The sequence below is a fragment of the Molothrus ater genome, chromosome 12, assembly GCF_012460135.2.
Source record: "Molothrus ater isolate BHLD 08-10-18 breed brown headed cowbird chromosome 12, BPBGC_Mater_1.1, whole genome shotgun sequence".
NCBI lineage: Eukaryota > Metazoa > Chordata > Aves > Passeriformes > Icteridae > Molothrus > Molothrus ater.
Genome location: NC_050489.2, coordinates 8,576,989 through 8,597,438, shown reverse-complemented (window position 1 = coordinate 8,597,438; position 20,450 = coordinate 8,576,989). Strand labels below are relative to the sequence as shown.

Genomic DNA, 20,450 nt, shown 5'->3' with positions numbered 1-20,450 from the left:
TTAGTGGTGCCACCTTGTTCTCCCTTGCTGCCCAAGTGAAGGGCTGTGATTAGAAAAGCATTTTTTGTGTTTCTAAGTAGAAGTTATATCTGTTTATGAAACTTCAGGGGCACAGCTAGGAGTAATGGGCTAAGGTAAAGCAAAGGAGATGCTAGGAATGCTGAATATCAGGAAACGTTTCCGGGTAGTGGGATCTTATAGCCTGGTATCATCTTCCTTTACTTTGGTAATTTAGACTGGACAAAGCATTTGAAAATATAGTATAGGAATGGTTTTATATCAGCAGAGGGATGGATAAAATCAGCTGATAAATCTTTCTCATCTCTAATTGATCCAATTCTGCTGCATTCTGGATTAGCTAATCTGCAGGTTTGAGCAGACAGAATGGTCAGGCAAATTGTGCTTTCTAGAGCTTATTTCGGTAAATATTTTAAGGTAGGATCTCAAAGCACTTGCAAATGCTAATTAAGCCTCCCAGCCTAGGAGGAAGTCTTCCTTGTGCCACATATTCACATTACTTTGCATTATTCAGCATGCACAATGCTGCAGGTTGACCTTCCCCAAAGGGCTCTGGCTTTGGAACTGATGGGCACTTGCCAGCCCATCCTGCTTTGAGTCATTTCTGCAGGTCAGTGCCTTTGCTTTTCCAAATCTGCCTTGTCTGGCTGGTAGGAGTGGGGGAAGCTGAAACCATGCTGCCTTAGTGATTGCAGTGGGTTTTACCTTTGTGAAAGCAGACAGCTGGAGAGTTGAACAAAAGTCTCCTGGTGAACAATTTCTTTGGTTTTCACAGAAACTTGTTCTCGTTTGACTGGTTTATACTTTGCAGTTGTAACTGGTAGCTCAAAGCTCCCAGCCCAAATAAATGTAGAACAAGAATAGTAGAATATATTATGTTGGTCTGTTGCTTAAACAAGAAAAATCAATAAAATATAATGCCACAGTGGTGGATCCCCAGTAATCACTCTTCTTAAGAAAAAAACAAACCTTGGCAGTCATGAGAATGGGGTTTTATAAACAAGGTTGTAAAAGAAGAAAAATAAATGGAATGAACAAGCTGCACTGCTTTGATTCTGCGCTAAGAACATTGATATGAAACTCTGCAATGAAGAAATGTGTGAAATTTATGATGCTTTGCCCAAAAAATCTTTGCTTGTTCAGTACAGGAAACTAGAATAATTTGGGTTGGAAGGGACCTCTAGTGGGTCTTGCTCAACATTGACCTGACTTGTAAAAGTTTTGTAGACTTTACTATGGTATTTTTGGTTATCTTGTCTTAAGCTGTTTAGCTTATCATGGACCAAGAGTCCAAGTATTGTTACTGTAGTATAAAAATGTGTAGCAAACAAAAATTAAGGCCATAATAGGAAATATGTTTGCATTTCTGTCATTTAGTGTCTAACGTAGCCTTTTTCCAGTCTCACTACAAGGAATTACAATGTCACTGTCACAATAAACCAAGGTCATCTTCATAACCTTGTATTTGTTGTGTATAAATTCAAATGAGAAAACTCTAAAATGGGACCATTTATAATGAGATTTGAGATACCCTATAGCTCTCACTTGGAGACAAGTGACCCTTGTCTTCTTTGGGGCTGAGTAACAGCACAATGAAGATTTAATAAATGTGTGCAGAGACCTGGCAGTAGACTGGGATGTGTGTGGAAGAGGTGCTCAATGTGTCTTGCTCTACACATTTTTGAATTCCTCACTCTTGGGACTGGAGTGCTGCCTGCTGGTGTGTACCATACTCGTGCTTCCTTTCTCCCTTGAATGGCTTTGGTGTTCGCTAGTAGAAATTATTAGACAGTCAAAAAACACTAAAGAGAAAGGAAAAAACCCACACACTTTGCTTGGAAGCAGTCTGTGTTGCATAAAGCTCTGACAAGATCAAGCCTCTAATTAAATTATCTGGCACGTGGGCAATTCTGTTCCGAGATCTGCTGAGCTAATGTGTAGCCATTAGCTCATACAGCCACCAAATCAGAAGTAGCAAAGAGACAATTTGCATAGGGCCACAGCGTGTTTTAAAAAATTCTGGTGAGTTGTGAAGCCTGTAATGTTAATTGCCAGTTAGCACATTGTAATTGCTGTAATTATTTGCAAGTAAAATGATGTAAGGGACTTAACATTGTACTTTTCTTTAACACTTCACGTGTTGGTGATCCACTAAATCTCCCACTTAAGAGTTTTGCTGGTTATTCTAAGAGCTTGACAGCCACTTGCTGAAGTCTGATCTCATCCACAAGCTTGCCATTCTGCCTGTTGGCTTTAATACTGAGCCGTGGCTCTCTGAAGTCTATATAAAAAAAAAAAAAGGCAATAAAATAATAACTGCAAATGTCTGCTGCTGACCAGTGAGAGCACAGGCAGCCCTGCAGCCGGCCGTGCTGGAGCCCAGCTGGGAGAGAGCCCTCAGCACAAATTGCCAAGTCTATTGCCTCCCACCGCCACGGCGCGGAAGTGGGCCAAAAGCTCCTCCGTATGGGATTAAAGGGATGTGTAATAGATTAAAGATCAAAAATGTTAATTAAGAAATGGTCTTTTCTAATAAGATGCCTTCAAGGGCATGGTACCAAAAATGAGGCAATATCTCATTTTGGCAACAGCTCAGGGTTGTAATGAAGCTGGAGCAGGGGGGCTAAGGGGAGAAAGAAGGGATGCCTCCTGTTCAAGGCAACTCCTTCAGAAGGGGAAATCAATTAGCAGTAAAAATGTAAACATGTGAGTCAGAATGAGCTTACTTTGAATGCTGCTGAACAGTGTGGATTTAGAGGTACATGGTTTAGCTTGGCCTTTCCTTGAGGATGAGTTGGTAGTTTGCAACAGATAAGCAAGGACTCCTTCAGTTTACTGGTATTTAAACATCAGCCTGGTAATTTAGCTGAAAATAACCAGTCTTGTTGAAAGCTTTGATGCATTTGTAGTGAATCTGTTCAATATATTTTAGTGATGTAATCTAGATATAGAAAATTCACTGTGTTGAGATTTGTAGGTGTAATGTTTGGGTAATGGCTTATTTCTCCTCAGAAAAGGGAGAACCACCACTCTGCACTCTCATGTTTCAGACTCCTGCAGCAGGGGAAGTTTGTTTTGCAAATAAATTGATATGCAAGTGCTGCTGATGTGTTTCAAACACGAAAGGTGCTTTTATGAGCTGTGAAATATTATTGCAAAATTATAACTAAAGAAAACATGCTTTTCCTTAAACTTGAGTGTTTTAGTCAGTGAGCCCACTGTTATATTTTTTTAGTAAACTCGTCAAAGCTCCAAAAGGAAAACTCAGCTGTTTAACAGTGCTTTTTCCTTGTGTAGATTGATGGGATTGCATGTGTCACATCATCCCAGTTACCCCTCCAAGCACCTTGGTACTGCAAGCTGCAGCATTTCTGAAGGAAGTTATTTGCCAGCATAAAATGGAGGCACCCCTTAGGCAAATTTCTTCACTAATAGTTGGAAGTTTTTGCTTGGTTAAAGAAAACCACTGACATGGTGAGATCTCCATGTAGTGTGTGTATGTGTTTTAAGGCTCTGAGTGCTGCTTGAACCAAAGCTAGAGAGAATTTTCCGTTTGAGAGAGTAGGAAGGAGCTTGCTGGTCATGTCCCTCAGTGTGCGCAGTGAGCTGGGGCTGACTGAAGCACCTTGGTAGAAAAAGTCCTCTGAGAAGGGTTTGAAATCTAGATTTGTTGCTCTATCTGTGTATATTTTATTTTAATCCACGGTGTTCTCCTTGAGAGGAGCAGTGATGGTTTTCCTGTGAAAGGCTTTTTCTACCCCTTGAGCTGCGCATGGTGTACGCTTGTTTTATTGGTATTTTTTAGCTTGGATAGGGGCTATAGGTGACTTAGAACTAAATTCTTGTGCCCTGATTTTGTCAGAGGAGTAAATACAAATGGAGATAGTGGTTGTTTCCATTCACAGAAAGCAAATCAGAGAACTATTTCTTTCTTATTCAAATAAGATGTTTTTGTGGTTTGTAAATGTATCATTTTGACAGACTGATTAATTCCATCTTGATTTCACTTATGGTTTTTGTTAAAAGAAATGTGTAACTTGGACTTGAATAGCATTCCCTCAAGAAGGGCTATGTCAGGCCATTCCTGCTGACACATCAAGGAGATGCAATTGTAGCAACAAAAATATCAGTGCCTTTTCCTGACTATGAAGCTTGCTTAAAAGTCTGTAAGACAATGTTTTGAATTGAAGTCTTTCTCTACATAATTTTGACTATAGTAAAGAAAGTTGACTATAGTCTGTCCCTCTTTCAGTGACAAAAGGGAAGATTTCAATTTTGCACGGTTTATTTAATCAAATATTTGCTGAGATTGCTATTGTCGGTTCACGATACTGTTGTTACTTTCTACAGAATGTGTGTCCATTATTAAAACTGAGAAAAAGTGGGCTTAAACCTTGATAGCAGTTTATATTAGACTCTCTGCAATTAGCACAGAAGTCCAGAAGACCATTTATTCTGCTAAATGAATGAGAAATGTTCTGTGTAAAAAGCATTTGGCTTCTCTTCCTTGTTCATATTAAACAAAATACATTTATTGCCAAATTTCCACAGTAACATCCAAGAAGCATAAAGAAAATCAACAGGGCTAGCAAAGTATAACTGAGAGCAGCATTTGGTCTACAATCTTATGAAAGAAAGTTTGTGCAACAAAAATGTACTTTTTCTGATTAAGGTGAATTTCAGGTAGAAATCTTGCACAAGTTTGTAATACTCAGATGGGTAAAACAATTTCCAGACAAGATATTTGCAAAATCCACTTTTAAAAAAATTTTTTTTGTTTTGTTTTATATACTGTATGTGCAAACACCTGTGGTGGTGAAGACATGAGGGATATCACTTCTGCAAATGCTCTTTGAATCTCAGGGTTTGTGTTGTGATGAAAAAGCATAGATGCTTCTGTATAACAGAACTAAATTACATTTCATTTTTTGCCCTTAATTCCAAAAAGTGGTGCTTAGTGTTCATGGTGTTGTGCGTGTGAAATTAAGTAAGAATTGGTGTTGTTCTTCCTCCAAAAAGGTTTTTAAAAACTGGAGATTTTTAGAGTTTTTTAATTAAAAGAGGTTGTAAGCTAGTTGTTATTTTAAGCTAGTAGTTATTTTAAATGTTTTTCTGAGTTGCAAACAACTCAGAAAAGCTACACCATGGGCACTGGAAGAGCAGCAGAGCTGACAGTAAACTATTAAATAAAAAACATCCTGAGAGTTAAGTGATTTTTAGCTTGATTCTGTAATGAAATAATTTAAAACCATATCTGGTTAATGAACTCAGCGGGCAGACAGCATAACTGCCCAAGGCTGTAGGGAGTGGAAGAGTTAAAAACAGGCTCCTGGCTGTGATGGCTGTAAGAGCAGTGCAAGGGTCCAAAGCAAACCCCTAACCCCTTTTTCTGCACCCACCACAGGCTGCTGAAAAAGCGATGGAGTAACATAAAGTTGTCAACTGTGCATCTTCCTGCCAGTCAGCAACCAAAACACAAATTCCATAATGTAAGGAAAAAAGTTGGGACTAGGTTCTTCCAAAAAAAGTGCCTTTTAAAAAAAGGATAACTTTGTTATGATTACTACTTTTTACCTTGGCAAAGTACACAGGGAATGGGGCTGCTAAAAAGCACATCAACTAAATTAGGGTTAATTAGAAGTTCTCCCAGATAGCTGGTGCTTCATCAGCAACAAAGCAGCATGTAAATAAATCTAATTTCTCTCCAAATAAACTCTTCACAAGCTTAATTACAACAGCAACAATATCTCCCCCTAGCCCCCCCTTGTTCATTAGTGGGAGCGGCTCATTATGAGCAGTATCTGGTGAGGGCTGTCATGAGCAGGCCAGAGCTGCCCCTCTCACAGGTGTCCTTCGAGGCCAGCAAGAAGTGGAGGAACTTCAGCCTACCTGGAAGAAACCAATTAAGGTAATTCATGAGAAATTTGAGAAGCAGAAAGCACCGATGGAAAAAAAAAATCAAAACAACACCACTAGATTCTGGAGAGACTTTGTTAATTACTTAAAGTATTTCCACTATTTGGATTATTGGTCGTCTTAATTTCTTCACCTTTATTACTCATTTGTGAGCAAAAATTATGAACTTCAGGTTTTATCTGTCCTTTTTATTCTTTTTTGCCATGCATCATTCTCATGGTAGATCCAAGGGCTCTTCCAGTCCCTGGTGCTGTGTACAGACTGCTGTCTCCTGCTCTGACACTTGGGACCTGCTGAATGAGAGGAGGGGCTGAGGGACACTCAACTTTAAAGTCATTTTAGCTTTAAGTCTTTTAAATGTCTTTTCACACTTTCTTTACCACATAGGGCTAGAAGAAAAAATTAGGGGAAAGGAAGCTATTAGGGGAAAAGTTATCATTGCTAAAAGTTTCACCACACTGGAGGATGAGTGCAGCTCACTGCTTATTCCAGGGATAAAAAAGGGGATTTCTATCCAGAAATTAGTTATCACAGGGAAAGTGCAAACCTGGGTGCCAGTTTCAGCTGGGTGCAGAAGTGCTCTGCTGAGGGCTCATTCAAAGGGATTAACTTATTTCATTTGGTGCTTGATACATTGTCCTCTGTGATTTTTAATTTTTTTTTTTTAATGTAATACTGTTGAAACCAGTGAATTCCTTATTACACAGTGTCACGTTTCAGCCGATCCTAAATTAATAAATGAGCAGCAGCAGAATAGCATGCAGCACAATTCTAACAGCATGAGCTGCACAGAAGTATATTTCACTTAGCTCTAATTTAAATACTCTGCTTTGCTCGATTTAATTATGTGAAATTACTGAATTAATGGCTTTGTCAAGTGAAACGTGTAGGACTTCAGAGTTCAGTATTAAGGAAAGAAATTAGAAAGGAAATCTGAGGTACATTAATTTTTTGTGTGTGGGCTTGTTTTAAACACAAACTGAAATTTAACTGAGCCCACGGCCCAAAATCACTAGTTTTAAGCCCAGGGAGGAGAGAAGGAGCAGGAAGTGGCAGGAAACTTCCTGAGTCATCCCTTGTTGATTTGTGGTGATCCCCTGGGTGTATCTGCTGGGCAGGTTCAGTGTGTGTTTGTGCAGCAGGAGCTGCCCAGGGGCACATGGCAGAGAAGTCTCTGTAAAATCCAATGGTTCTCTAATAACTTGGCCACCTGTTAAAAACCCTTTCCTGTGCTGCACAGTATGATTTTCTTATCTCTTTTCTGGTTGAGAATCTTATAACAGTTGCTTTTTTCCACGTTCATTAACTGAATTCTTTTGCTGTGGTTTGAGTCCCTGCACCAAGGCACGGTGTCCAGCCCGGTGCTTGGTTGTGCAGAGATGCACAAAGAGACCTGAGGGGAGTTTCTGAAAGCTTGCAAGCCCTGCTCTTCTGAAGCCATTTGGATACATAGGTTCCTAACTCTCATTAATTTCCAATTTCATGGATTTTTATTACAGTCTGTTGCCACTTGTGAGTATTAGCCGCCTAAATCACTTGGGCTACCTACAGATGTCCCTCCCAGCCATAGCTGGAGCAGTGTAAATGCGCTGTTTTCCCAGTTTCTGCTCTCTGTGCTGGCAGTGCCCAGCTTGGAAGGTTCCCCTCGAGCAGTGGCATGAGCCTCTGTCAGCAGGAACTGGTTAGAGAGAGACTTAAGCACGTTTGGGAAAATGTGTCTTTTTCCTCAGGTGCATTTGAAATACCTTTTTTTCCCCCAGAGCAAGCCAGATTTGTAGAGAGAAAGTCAGTGAGGGTTTTTTTTCCTCTAGAGGTGATGTGGGGTATTTGATCAGGCCATAAACTCCACAAGTAAGTGTGGTCCAGGTTCAACCCTCTGTACCCTGGATAAAACCAGGAGTTTTACCTGACAAGCTAACTCCATCAGCCCGGCCCCACTGAAGCCTCTCAAGTCTTTAATCACAGTTTTGAAGACTTCCAGGCACAGTTACTGCAGAAGTGGGTCCCTTCTGTGCTTCTTCAGCCACACATTTGTCATTCCCAATGGAAAATGATCCAGGCAGGTTCTGAGCAAACCAAGACCCTTGAGAAGGTCAGTGAAATAATTATTGCTTTCTCTAATTTGCCTCTGTGTATTTTTCTTCCTACCCCAATATGTTTTTTTGCTCTTGTTCCATTTTTTCCTTCTGTATTGATCCACCCCTTGGTTCCTGACAGTTTGCAGAGGGCTCTCTCACTCTCTCAGTCCTAATGTTCTGGGGTTTTTATAGGTATAAAAGGAGGGATATAAATCCTACCTGTAGGATCCCACCAGTTTGTAAAAGACATTTCTTTTCAGCAAAACTTTTAAACAAATCCATATTTCAAGCATGGGAAAAGTGCATTTTGAAAGGAAATATATTCAGGGGCCTAAGAGGGTATTTTTGTATGGAGTCCTTGCTCTGCTTAAATCTTGCTCCTGTGTGCATACATTGAGGGCTGTACACTGAAGACACAAATTCTCCAAGACCAGAACTTCCTGCAGGAAGGCCAGTTCAAAGTCCTGGACCTTATGGAGGAACAGTAAAGGAATCTGCATTTTGAATTAGGCAAAGGGACATTAAAATATGCAGTGGCATTTATTGCTTATGCTAAATTACATCATCTGTAATTTTTCTCTCTTTGAAAATCAACAGGTTTATTTTAATAAAGAGTTCCAGCAGCTGCTATTTTGAGCAGAACCAGTCAATACCTTATTTTTGCATTTGATATGCAGCTGCAATAACAAGCCACATGTGAATTTTATTAAGCCTTCTGAATATTCTGTCTGTTCAGGGAGCTATAGATTTAAGTTTTGCAGATATCTGGCTTTACCTTGAAGTAAAAAAGCACCAAACAACCAAAAAGCCACAAAAAGAAAAAAAGCAAAAAAGAAAATCTCTCACACCATTTCCTCAAAGAAAGGAAAGGGTTTGTCATGCCCATGGATTAAAATGTGATTAAGAAGTCCCATGTTAGCTGTGAGTGGAATTCCATAGAACTGCTGGAAACAGAACACATTTCTTCAACAAAGATTTGAAAAACAATAAGTTGAGTTGTATTAAAATATTCATATGCCTAAATGAAGTTTAAGTGCCATTTTTCTTCTGAAAGGCACATGTATTTATTAGAGTACAATGGTCAATATTATTTAGCAGTTGTATGTGAAAGAGAAAAGCACTTTTTTATGACGAAGTGCACTTCTCTTTGAAGTTAATACTTGCTGCATTCTAATTTCTTTGTGCATATGAATGAACTTTATATCTAAAATGCATGCATCTAAAATGGATTTTAGATCTGGTTTGCTTTGAACCTCATTATTGAACTGAAGGTGGCAGCTACTCCCATTCAGATGCATCTTTGGCATCTGGAAGTGGACAGCAGCATCCTTTTTCAGAGGCAGATAATGTGTTGCATGGCAATCACACATCTTGAGTAAGTGGATAGAGTCTTCTGCAGATGGCTGTCGAGCAGTTTGGGTGCAAACACATTTTCTGATTTGGATGCCACAGGGATGCACAGAGCAGATCTACAGGGCTGTGAGCCTGTCCTTTCCAAGGTGGAGGCCCCAGAATAAAAGGAGGTGCTGCTTTCCTTGCAGCCCCCTGGCCTGGGGAGGGCACCCTGAGGGTGGCCATGGTCAGTGGCTGGGCTGTGTCCCACACCTGGGCACTGCTCCGGCCAAACACTTTGGCACCCTCTGGACTGCTCCGCTCTCTGCCTTTCCTTGCCTTCCCTAAGATTCACTTACAATGCTTTTTGTGTCGGGAAAGTGTTTACATCCCATATTTATCCTGTTAAACTGGCTGCCAAACACTGAAGAGCTGATAAACGCTATGTGCTGTTAACACTATAAAGTACAATCCCACTGCTGCTTGCATGCAAATAAATAATAATAACTCAGCTCTTTGTCCGCTTTTCGGCGTGTAAGTGCATTTGTCACATAGCATAGAAACATCTAAATCATTTTAGTAAAAGCACTAGAAAGGCTGAAACATTACCTGCAGCTATGATTAAGAGGAGATTTTACTGTTTGGTGGTGTTTATATGATTTCCTTATTTGATTTTTTTAAAAAAACACTTTTAAAATGATGTGATGCTTAATCACTGTTGCTGGGTTTCACTTTTTAAAAACCTTTCACTGAGTTATTTCACCTTCCTAAGGACTGAAGGATTGGCCTGTAGGCCAAAAGTTACTGTGAAATACTCATTAAATCTTTTCTTGCAGCCATTACAGACACAGATATCTTTTTAATGTGCTTGGTCAGTTTTGAGGCCACTATTTTTGTTACTGCCCATAAATCAGTAGCAAGTATTTTTAGTGCCATCAGCGAAAGGTTAATAGAAGTCCATAATTTTCAGACGTATCTCTTTCGATTAGCTGCTCAGAAATTTCCTTAAAAAGGGGGTGTAAATTGTATCACTCCAAAAACTGGAGACTGTGTCCAATAAATTGAAATTGTCTTTCTAATAGACTCTCTGGAAGGTGTGGGGTTGTCTTCAAAGTAATGATTTAAACATAAACTGACCCTTGATGAGGGAGCTGGAGTTTCAGTTTAATGTGTTTCTGCAATTTTCCTTTGCCTTCAGTGCCTTCAAATTCCACACAAATAATTCCTTCATAACAAGTGCCTTTTCAGAAGATGTATGCTGCTGACAGTTAATATAAAATTATTGCCCCTGAATGCATTTTCGTAATTACTTCCCAGAGAACTGTCTTTGTGTTAGAAGACATTTCACACTTTAGTAACATAAGTGTTTGGGGAGAACATGAGTAATAATTACAGGCAGTCTTTCAGTGAAAATAAACCTAAAAAATTATAAAAAAAGCTACTGTTAAAGTTGGTTAGAGACAGCGAGGAATTTATTCATCACATTATGCCTGTCTGTATATTTTCCAAGTTTAATAACCCTTCAGTAACTAAACTTAAAAAAAGCCATAAAGAACAGAGAAACTGCTTTCTAATTTTTAAGCAATAATGAAAAGTGACATGCTTCTAGAGACAGAATAAAGAAACTCAATCTGAATGCTCCTATAGGAGGTTTCTGCTATAATGGAAAATTAAATGGCTCACAGTTTGATCAATAAAAAAATTAACAGCATTTATTAAAAGGTTTCTCTAGTATGTTGACTAAAGGATACAATGGAAGTCTTGATCCAGGAAAAGCAGGGTAGTAGGGTGAGTTTGTGTGTGTGATGTGTAAGAATCATTGACTGAGCAAAGCCAGTGGGTTTCAGATGCTGGGTGTACATGGTTACACTGTTCTAGAGGGCTGGAGCCAGGACTGGCTGGATAAATGAACATCATTCTGGGAGATGCTCCACACAGCCCTGCAGCAAGGCTGGATTTGCATGGAGGCAAAGATGGCAGAGTCTTGCTTTTCACTGGACAAAACAGGGCAATTATACCATTCATACATATCTCTAACTGGATGTATGGTGTATCTCTACAGCAGAGATAACAATGGAGAGATGTAGGTGGGCTCAGGTGGAAGCAAGGCACTGTAGGGGAAGAGGTTTGTGTGTGTTACCCATTCTGTGACTGCTACAGCAAAGGAAAGTGCAATGAGCTGCCAGTCCTCTGCTGCACGTTCCTGCCACTTTCCATGCCTTTAAACTCCAGGTAGACACTTGAGGTTTTCTTAAACTGCTGCTAATTTGAGGAAATTGCATCCTGTCTGAAGGAAGATGGACATTTTCCCTGAGAAGTGCTGGTGCAAGTAAGCTAAGAGAAGGCTGCTGAGAGGCAGCTGTGGGATGTGCAGGGCTGTCAGGTCCAGTTCTGTGAGTGGTGCAGGGCCAGTAGGAGCAGGTGCAGTGCTGGTGCTGGCCCCAGTTATTCCTGGGGTGCTTGGAACCCCTTTCTCTAAGAATGTGTGTACCAGCAGATATAGAAGGAGGTGCTGTACCCTACTAAATTAGTTTTTCTTTGCCAAATTGAAGAATGCTGAGAACTTTCCATTTACTTAGAAATTATTATGATTTAATACAAACTGGAATGTAATAAGGCTCTGATGTGAAATGTTATCATGTCTGCTTCCTAAAATCTCTGACTTTTGTATATTTTATTCTTAACACCCTTCACATAAAACAGTATTACTGGTGTAATCTGTGCTTTATCCCATGGGTTATTATGCAGAGATACCCAGCACTGAACACTCTCCCTCTTCCCTTGCCTTTCCAAAAGAAGCTCTTGCAGCCACTCTTGCTGCCTGTTGGTGGAAGCTGCTGTCAGAGGCAGACAAATGACAGCTCACAGGAGCTGCAGCGGCCACAGCCCTAGGAGGGCACGAGGAGGTAACAATATGCAATTTTCATGGTTCGAGGGTAGCCTTATCCTACTGTTCTTCATTACAGTACTGCAGTGAGATCAATTTTATTAAGTTGTAAGACTTAGGAGGCCAACACCATTAACTACATGCTGGACCAAATAATTTTTTTGGTATTATGATTGTTTTTTCCTCTTGTTGAGGGAAGGCAAGATCTGATGTGTGGATCTCTTCAGCCTGAGAGGAGCATTGCAGGGCAGCTGAGTGTCAGCAGGATTGTGTGCCTGCACTTTGCTCGCTTGCCCTGTCGTGTAGTCATCCCGTGTGATTTACCATTGCATGAATATACTGTGGTGTTCCATGCATTATTCCTTTCTGGCTCTTTGTTTATCAGCTAGGCACCTTTTTTCTTTACCACATGTGGTTTGACACCATGTAAAAGTGGTACGCTGCACTGCATGATGGAGGACCAAACCTGCTTGCCTTTGATGCACATAGCGATGATTTGATGTGTGGAATGAGCTGCCTTTGATTCCTGGTCCTGGTCCTAGGGCTGGGGTGCAATCCACACTTTCTGACCTGGTTTGCTTGGCCAGAGCAGGTTTTTGGCAGCTTTGTGTGGGTAGGGTTGCAGAGGTTACAGCAGCTCACAGGAGGGCCCTGGCCCTTTGAGACGTAGCACACACACATATCTGTGTTCAAAATAGAAGTGTTTAAAAAAGACATTTTTTGATATGTTGAGGAGTCACAGAGTGGGAGTACCCAGCAAAGGCAAGACTTCATCCTATGATGAAGATTTCAGTTTAAGTTTGTTTGTGATTTAATTACTGAAACACTAGTGACTTGTTGGCATTTTTTCATTCTTTGATCACAAGTACAGAGAACTTTGCACTCTCTTTCTATGTTACAGAGCTAAAGACAATACTAAAATGTAGCAAACCACATAAAAGTAGAAACCTCCCCCACACTGATTTGGCATTTGACACTGAGCAAAACATTCACTAACGAACGTTTAGATTAGGCTTTTCCTTTAAGTCATTTGTCTCTTTTGTTCTCACTTCCTAATTATGGATGAAATTTCCTTTCCTTTTGTCTTGCTGGGGTAGCCCTGTGGCCGCAGGGCAGGAAGGCTGCGCCCCTGGGTGGGCACTGCAGGGCTCTGCCAAGCCCCAGGAGGTGTCAGTTGTTTGCCAGCACCCATCACTCCTCCAGCAATTAGCTTTTGTTTATTCAGTACTTTTGTCACTTGTCCTGCATCTCAGGAAAACTTCTAGAAATAACCATAGTCCTTTGTTTGTTTTTGTTTGGACCAAGGTGAGGAGCAGAGATGCCTCTTTTCTGCTCTTCATTTTACATTTTTCCTTCCAGCAGCCAGACCTGGGCAGTGCATGTCCATGTGGTGTAGATCTTTATGTGGTGCTTTACACAGTGTGACTTTGCAGTCTTAGATCTGTGTGGCAAAGTTTCTGGGGTGGAAAGTGCTGCCTAGCACTGCATCAGTGGGTGCCTGCTTCTTCATGGAGGCCCCATAATTGGACCTATTTAAAGCCAAGCATGACCCTGCACTAAATAGCATGTTCCTAAGAGCAGCTCTAGATTAAAAAAAAATCCACAGGATTAAAAAAAAATAAAAGCCCCAGAAAATTTACTGGCACAAAGATAGAAAGGCTTGTCTACCCTGTGTTGTGTTGACAGAATAAAAAATTAAACTGTCCATAATTGATTCCACAGATGAAAAAATAAGCTGAGGTTGGTTTCTTTTCAATTCTTCTGGCCCATGTGTTGCAAGGTGTTACCCATTTCCAGGTGTTTCAGTGGAAATTGTAGGTGGGCATCAGCATCTTTCCAGTCTGGCTCTGGCCTTGCTCTGCCTTCATTCCTGCCCCACTAAGCAAAGCCCCAAAGCAGTTTGCTGTGCCTCTCGTGGCTGGGCTGTCCCTGTGGTCCTGGGCTGAGCCTGTGCCATGCTGAGCTCTAAGCACAGTCCCAGCCTGGTGGCAGGGCTGTCTGTCCCAGGCTGACTGAAGCAAGGGAAATCTGCTCTTGACTTGAGCTGAACATGGTACATGTAATCTGTTTTCAAATATTTGGCTTTAGGAGCACGTTGTTCCTGTAACAGAGCTGTTTTGAACACAGCTCAGAAGGCATTTCTACTGACTGCAACTTTCAAACTGGGCCTTTGGGAATTCACTTTTTCAGCTTTGCCAAGTTTGCCACATTCCTTGGACCACCAGGTCAGGCAGGAACACTCCCAGTTCTTGCTATGTCTCCTTTGAAATAGTAACTTTCTAGAGCATAAACTGGCTTGTATAGAAAAACCAAGGGTCATTAACAACATTAACTTTAGTGGCAATTAGAATAACATATTCCTGACTGTTGGCCAGATTGTTTAGGTCATAGGGTAAAATATTCTTCTTGTGTAAAGCCCTGCAGACCTTCCACTGTGCTACAGGGGAAAAAGGGGGGTGGGGGAGAGGAAAAAAAAGAGAAACAAAAAAGCCCCCCCCACCCCATTTCCTGACATTTTGGGTAATGAGGTATACTTTTCAAACTGACCTCTCAAATTGTTTCTCTTACTCATAAAAGAAGATTGTTAGAACCATCATTAGATATGGCAGGATCACTTGAAAATTACTTATAACACTGAAGTGTTACCCTGTCTTTGGAACTCATCAGTGATCGTTTATCCTGATCATTTATCCTGGTGCTGCCTGCAGTTCCCTTCTGCTGGCATTTGCCCACAGCCTTGTGCTGAGCACACCCCACCAGTGTGAGCTGTGTGCCTGTGGTGCTGTGCTGTCCTCACAGTGGTGTTTAGTGCACGAATTCCTCCAGGTTGATAACTGTGATTATTGCAAAATTTTTAAGCATTCTAGATAAAAACTACTTACTGTTGAATTAAGCTCACTAAAATCCAAGGCTTAAAAATGGAATCTTAAAAATTAGCTGTGGCAGTAAATGCATCTATCTGTGCTCGATGCCACAAGGCAGCCACTGATTTTTGGAGACTGCAAAAGGTCCTGTTGGCTCTGGCAACCAAGAAGCCCCTTTGCTTGGTGGTGCACAGACCTGTCTCCTCAGAGCCAGGCCCAGCTCCAAAGCCACCCCTGCCTGTGGTGCCAGCAGTGCCTTGGCCTCCTGTGGTGACCCAAACCCCTCTGGCAGTGTGCTTGCACCCACAGGCAAGGTGCTCCTGCAGTTCCTGCCAGCAGGAAAACTGCAGCTTAAATTTGTGAACTGCTACAGCAGAGCTCTGCAGAAATGAGTTCCCGAGGAATGCTTGTGGCCTGCTGTCCTCATCAGGGAAACTGAGCTCATTGTGGGAGCAGCTGGGCTGCGTTTGAAGCTTTTCCTTGCTGCCTGGACCACCCATTCCCATCACTGCCCTGGCTGCTGTGCTCCCCTGGGCAAGGAGCGAGCGTCTCCCCAGGGCCGCCCGCACCCCACACACCCTGCTGGCAGCCTGTGCTCGCAAGAGTAGAGACAAAGGTCAGAAACCCAAGAAACACCACAGATTTTTCTCAGCAGTGTTTGGTAATAGCAAGGCGAGCACACAGTGTGCAGCTCTCAGCAGAGGAATCTGAAGACCATTTTGTTTGAAGGACAGTAACACCGAGGTGTGGCAGACATGTACGATTCCTTCAACTCGCCAAAACCAGAAAAAAATCCCATTGTAAAGCAGTGTTACATTTGCTAAGTAATTTTTGCAAGCTTCACTCTTGTGTTATTTGACATACAGCTCTGTCAAGCAACGACGCTTTTGAGAAGTTGCCTAGAGGATCAGATTTCCCATTCAACAGGGAATTAAAAAATGTTTCTGGAATTTTGCTTTGCAGTGGGGAATCTATTTTCTTATCTCACATTGTACAATTTACTTTTCCTAAAGCAGTGTGCTAAATTATTTGTTATTGTTGGACTCGGTCGAGCAGCTTTATCCCTGGTGTAGTCATGAAGTATTGGAGTAAAACCAAGGATGAATTTGTCACAGTGTACTCAGCAGATCAGCTGGTCTTTAGGTTAACTCTCAAAAGACAGAATTTCTGCTAAAAATATTAGTGAAGGTCCCTTAAAGCTGCCCAAAGTTGCCTAAAACCTTTCTTCTTCAGGTTGTGGCAAAGTCAGTTCAGAAGTGCTTCCCCGAGGCCTTTGTCAGCAGGCAGCATGGACGCAGGTGCCAGTTCTTTAGGTTACATTTATATGCTTGGACTCTTTTTATAGGTTTCTGTCATAAAACTGGAGAGTTGACATTCTGATTTATTAACTATCAAGTCTGCAGGACACAGGCTTTAAAAAGATTGAATGAGCTAAAATGTTTGTGATTGCAGTCTGGAATGAGACACTGTATAAAGGTGTGCCAAGTAAATATGACAAAATGTAAGTGATAATTTGAATATATACATTAAATGATGTGTGAAATAAAGCAAAGCTAGCATAGGTTTAAAAGTGACTTACTATTTGGTGAAGTAGTAATGTAAGAGAACCAGAATTGTGGGTTTTTTTTTCATTACAAGACATTTTTATTTAAGGAAGAGTCTATAAAGCATGAGGTTCAGCTAGTGGCATTTTATTGAATAAAAATAGTATAGATGATGACTTAGAATATGGAGTGCTTAGTGAGTGATACTTTTTATAACTAAATCCTTAAATTCATTACTGCTGTGCAAGTGGCATATCTGATTTGGCAAGATGAATATTATATCTTGCCCTTAATGGAAATTTTGTAGTAGAAAGGTATGTATAATTTAGCAGTAAAAGAATCTGAAAATGTGCAGATCAGTTAACTGCTAAGAGGGAGGCACACACCAACGCAGGCTCTGATTTTTGATATTTCCATTGCAATTGGAAGGACACGTCATGTTACGAGTGCTCCATGGAAAGCTGCAGAGTGTTTTACACCAGTTGATTTATGTTACCCTGCACAGAGCAGAAGATGGTATGAAATGTGCTCTGGCTGGATAGTGGTAGCAGAGCTCTAGCCATGTGTGTCTGAATTGCAGTGCTTGTGGTAACCAGTTTTTGTCTTTAATAAATTTTATTTTCAGCTTTGCTTCATGTTCTCAGCATTAGTTGTCCTTAATCTTTTTGGTGCTGATCTGATTTTAGAAACAATTCTCTCTGTTTGCTGGTCCTTCCTTAATGGCTTAAACCCCAAATGTAGCCCAAACCAACAAGGTGGCACCTCCCTCCTAATTGGCTGAGAGCAGCTCCCCTGCTTTTGGGGTCAGCCAGTGTGTGAGGATCTTTTCTGCTGGCAGTCTGTGGTTCTGTTTCACTTTCTGAATGACTTCCCAAATGTTCCCATCATACTGACAGGGTGTATTAAGAACATGAGTTCTTGTGGAGGCAAGTGAAATAGTGCAGGTGTAGCACCTGGGGCTGTATCACCTCTGTTGGGGAATCTGTGTGCAGAAGAGGCAGAGGCAGCTCTGTTTCAGCTGGTCACCAAAGCCTGGCCACCATGGCTAGCGTGCATAATAGATGCTTTCCCTGCTTAGAGGGCAGCAGGGACTTAGAAGGGAATTTTCAGCTCTGTGGCCTCTCCAGAGAGCCCAAGCAAGGGTTGCCTGCAGTGCTGCATGGACTGGCTTCAGGCACATCTGGGTGTCCACTGTGGCTAAGGGGGTGTCCTGGAGGCAGGAGGATGTGGCTGCAAGCTTATCCCTCACAAAGGCCACTGAGGGTGTCCTGGGGGGAGTGAGCAGCTGTCCTGCCACCCCCGCTCTCCTGCCATGGCCAGTGGAAAGCCAGCTGCCCCCTGTGCGGAGCTGCCACCTGCACAGCCCTGTGGTGCTCAGCCCCCCACACTGGGGAGTTTCTGGAGCTGTCAGAGAGCTCAGTCTCCCTGTGCACAAATGCAGATAAAAACTTGGGGGGTTGGCAAAGATGTATGTGCTAGCCCGCACTCTGGCCACAGAACAAGATAAAAAATATTGGAGAGACCTGAAGGTCAGATGTACTGTATCTGCTCTCAGCTAGGTCGGCACAATGTCAGGCTCATCTGCCCAACCAAGTGCCTCTCATTAGTTCAGCAAGACCTCTCATGTCCTGGGGTACGTGTGTGCTTTGGGATATTCAGCTAGAGCGTCTTTTTCGCTTGTTGTTACTAATATTGGGGCTTGGGGGCGGTGGGAAGAGGAGAGCACTGAGAATTAAAATTCAGCACATGCCTTTTCTTCGCGGGCTGTAATTAATCTTGCCAATTTTTAAAGCTTTGAGAATCTGGTTAAGTGATAAAACACTAACAACTTTATATGACAGAGTTAGAGGCTCCCGCTATACACCCACCAGAGAAGATTAGGAGAGAGTGTTTGCAGGATTCGCACTAAGCAGCAGAGAATACAGTTGAGAATTGTTGCACCGCATGATATAAAAACCACATTAATATAATGAAAGGTGTCGGGAATAATGTGAGAGCGGCTGTAATTAAATGTATCTTAATAAGCGCAACATCCTTCCTAAAGCTCTTGTTTTTCAGACCTTTCAAACTTAGAGATGTTCTTGCTATTGGCAGGTGGCCTGGGAGGAGAGCTGGAGAGCGAAGCAAAGGACAGCCGGGCCCTGGAAGAGAGGAACAGTGTGACGAGCCAGGAAGAGAGAAATGAGGAAGATGAAGACATGGAGGATGAGTCAATTTACACCTGCGATAACTGTCAGCAGGACTTCGATTCACTGGCAGACCTGACTGAACACAGGGCACACAACTGTCCTGGAGGTAATGTTAAACTAGCTTTACAGTTCTGACAGGTGGTTAGCTGGGTAATTGGACATAGCAACAGCTTGAGGCCTCAAGTGAGATTAAAGAATTAATAATGTAATTTTACAGTTAATGTAATTTTATTGTGGTGCCTTGGGTAGCCTTTGTTCACTCCTTTAATAAAATTAAAATAAAAGCAACAGCTTTCCAATTGGAATATGTCAGTAATTACGTTAGACAAAAATGTTGTGGGGTTTTTTAATGCTAGAAGTTTCAGGCAGGTATTTTTCCCTCTCTCCAAATGTAGGAAGATTAAAAAAGTTAAATGACAGAAGTGTGCAAAATTCCCAGGAAAAAAGCCCTCTGAACCCCTAAAAGAACATGATGATTTCTGAGATTAAAATTCATAGTGCGAGTTCTGTAATCCCACCCTAAAAATACAGCATTCTCCCTAGGTTATTATTACATTGCCTTTTGAATTTTATGGAAGTGAGGATGGCATCAGCCTACGCTGATCTTGATTTTACTTCTGTAAAGTGAGAACAAGCTCAGAGCACTGGTGTGAACAATTGCAACATACCTTGCTTTTCCAGGGCTGCCTCTGCATGGCCAGCAGTAGCAGCAGGTACTCAGCCGAGCACGCTAAGCCGATTTACAGGGGTAGGAAAAAGCTTTGCAGATTTTACCAAAGATTAAATCAAATCTTAGGAGGGGGAGCACAGAATATGTTCATATGTATTTAAATCAGGGATTCTTATCTTTCACCTTCCCAGAGTTGAATACTCTGCCATCACGTCTTCCTCCACACTCATCTAAATTATTTTTAGGCAGTTGCTGTTATGGCAGACGGGTAGGTCAAGGCTGGCAGAAGGCAGAAGGGTTAGTGGTTAGTTTCTCCTCTGGTGTAGCAGTATCCCATCATTTTTCCCCTGAGTGCATGTTCCTCCTGGCCACTTAATTTGTTTTGTAATTAGTCTATGTTTTCTGCTCTCCTTTTTGGGCATAAGTAAAATGATCAGCCAAAAAAAAAAAAAAATACAGGGAATGGAATACAGCAAGGGAGGAAGGGTAAGGAGGAGGCTTTGGCTTGGTCTGACTCCCACCCCAAGAGCACCCTCCCTTGTCTCACTCTGGCTTGCAGAGGGGAGGACTCCCTGCTCTTGTTCCCATCACCTGCTGGGAAGTAGGAGAGAGGGATGTTGGGGCTTTTCCCATGCTTGCAGTTGGGTAGGGATTGCAGTCCTAAGCCTGCCCCCAGGGCTCCTTGCTCTGCACTCTCATTTAAGCCCTACACAGGCTGCAAACTTGAAAGTGTGTAAAATCGAAAGGCCACTTCTTGCAGGGTGATTTCCCAGCCAGCTGACAGCCACAGCAATGGCCTGAGACTTCTGCACATGGCACTCTGCTGCAGGGCAGTAAGCAAGAACATGTAACTTTCTATTCAGAAAACTCTGTTTTCCCAACTGGAAGGCAAAGGGCACAGCCCATGTGGACACTGCTCCTTTCCAAGGAAGAAGCGCCCTGGGCAGCCACT

The 20,450-nt window shown here is 41.9% G+C and overlaps 1 protein-coding gene across 6 annotated transcripts in view; it reads left to right on the top strand.

Moving 5' to 3' along the window:
* ZNF423 (zinc finger protein 423) overlaps nt 1-20,450 on the top strand; it is a 279,999-nt gene that overhangs the window by 102,064 nt on the left and 157,485 nt on the right. For 4 of the 6 annotated variants that reach the window (XM_036390304.2, XM_036390301.2, XM_054516151.1 and 1 more), the window contains one exon: nt 18,734-18,934. In XM_036390304.2, the coding sequence (XP_036246197.1) occupies nt 18,734-18,934 (201 nt within the window). Of the gene's footprint in view, nt 1-18,520; nt 18,652-18,733; nt 18,935-20,450 lie in introns of those variants that run through there. The other 2 variants (XM_036390305.2, XM_036390303.2) reach the window with 2 other exon arrangements.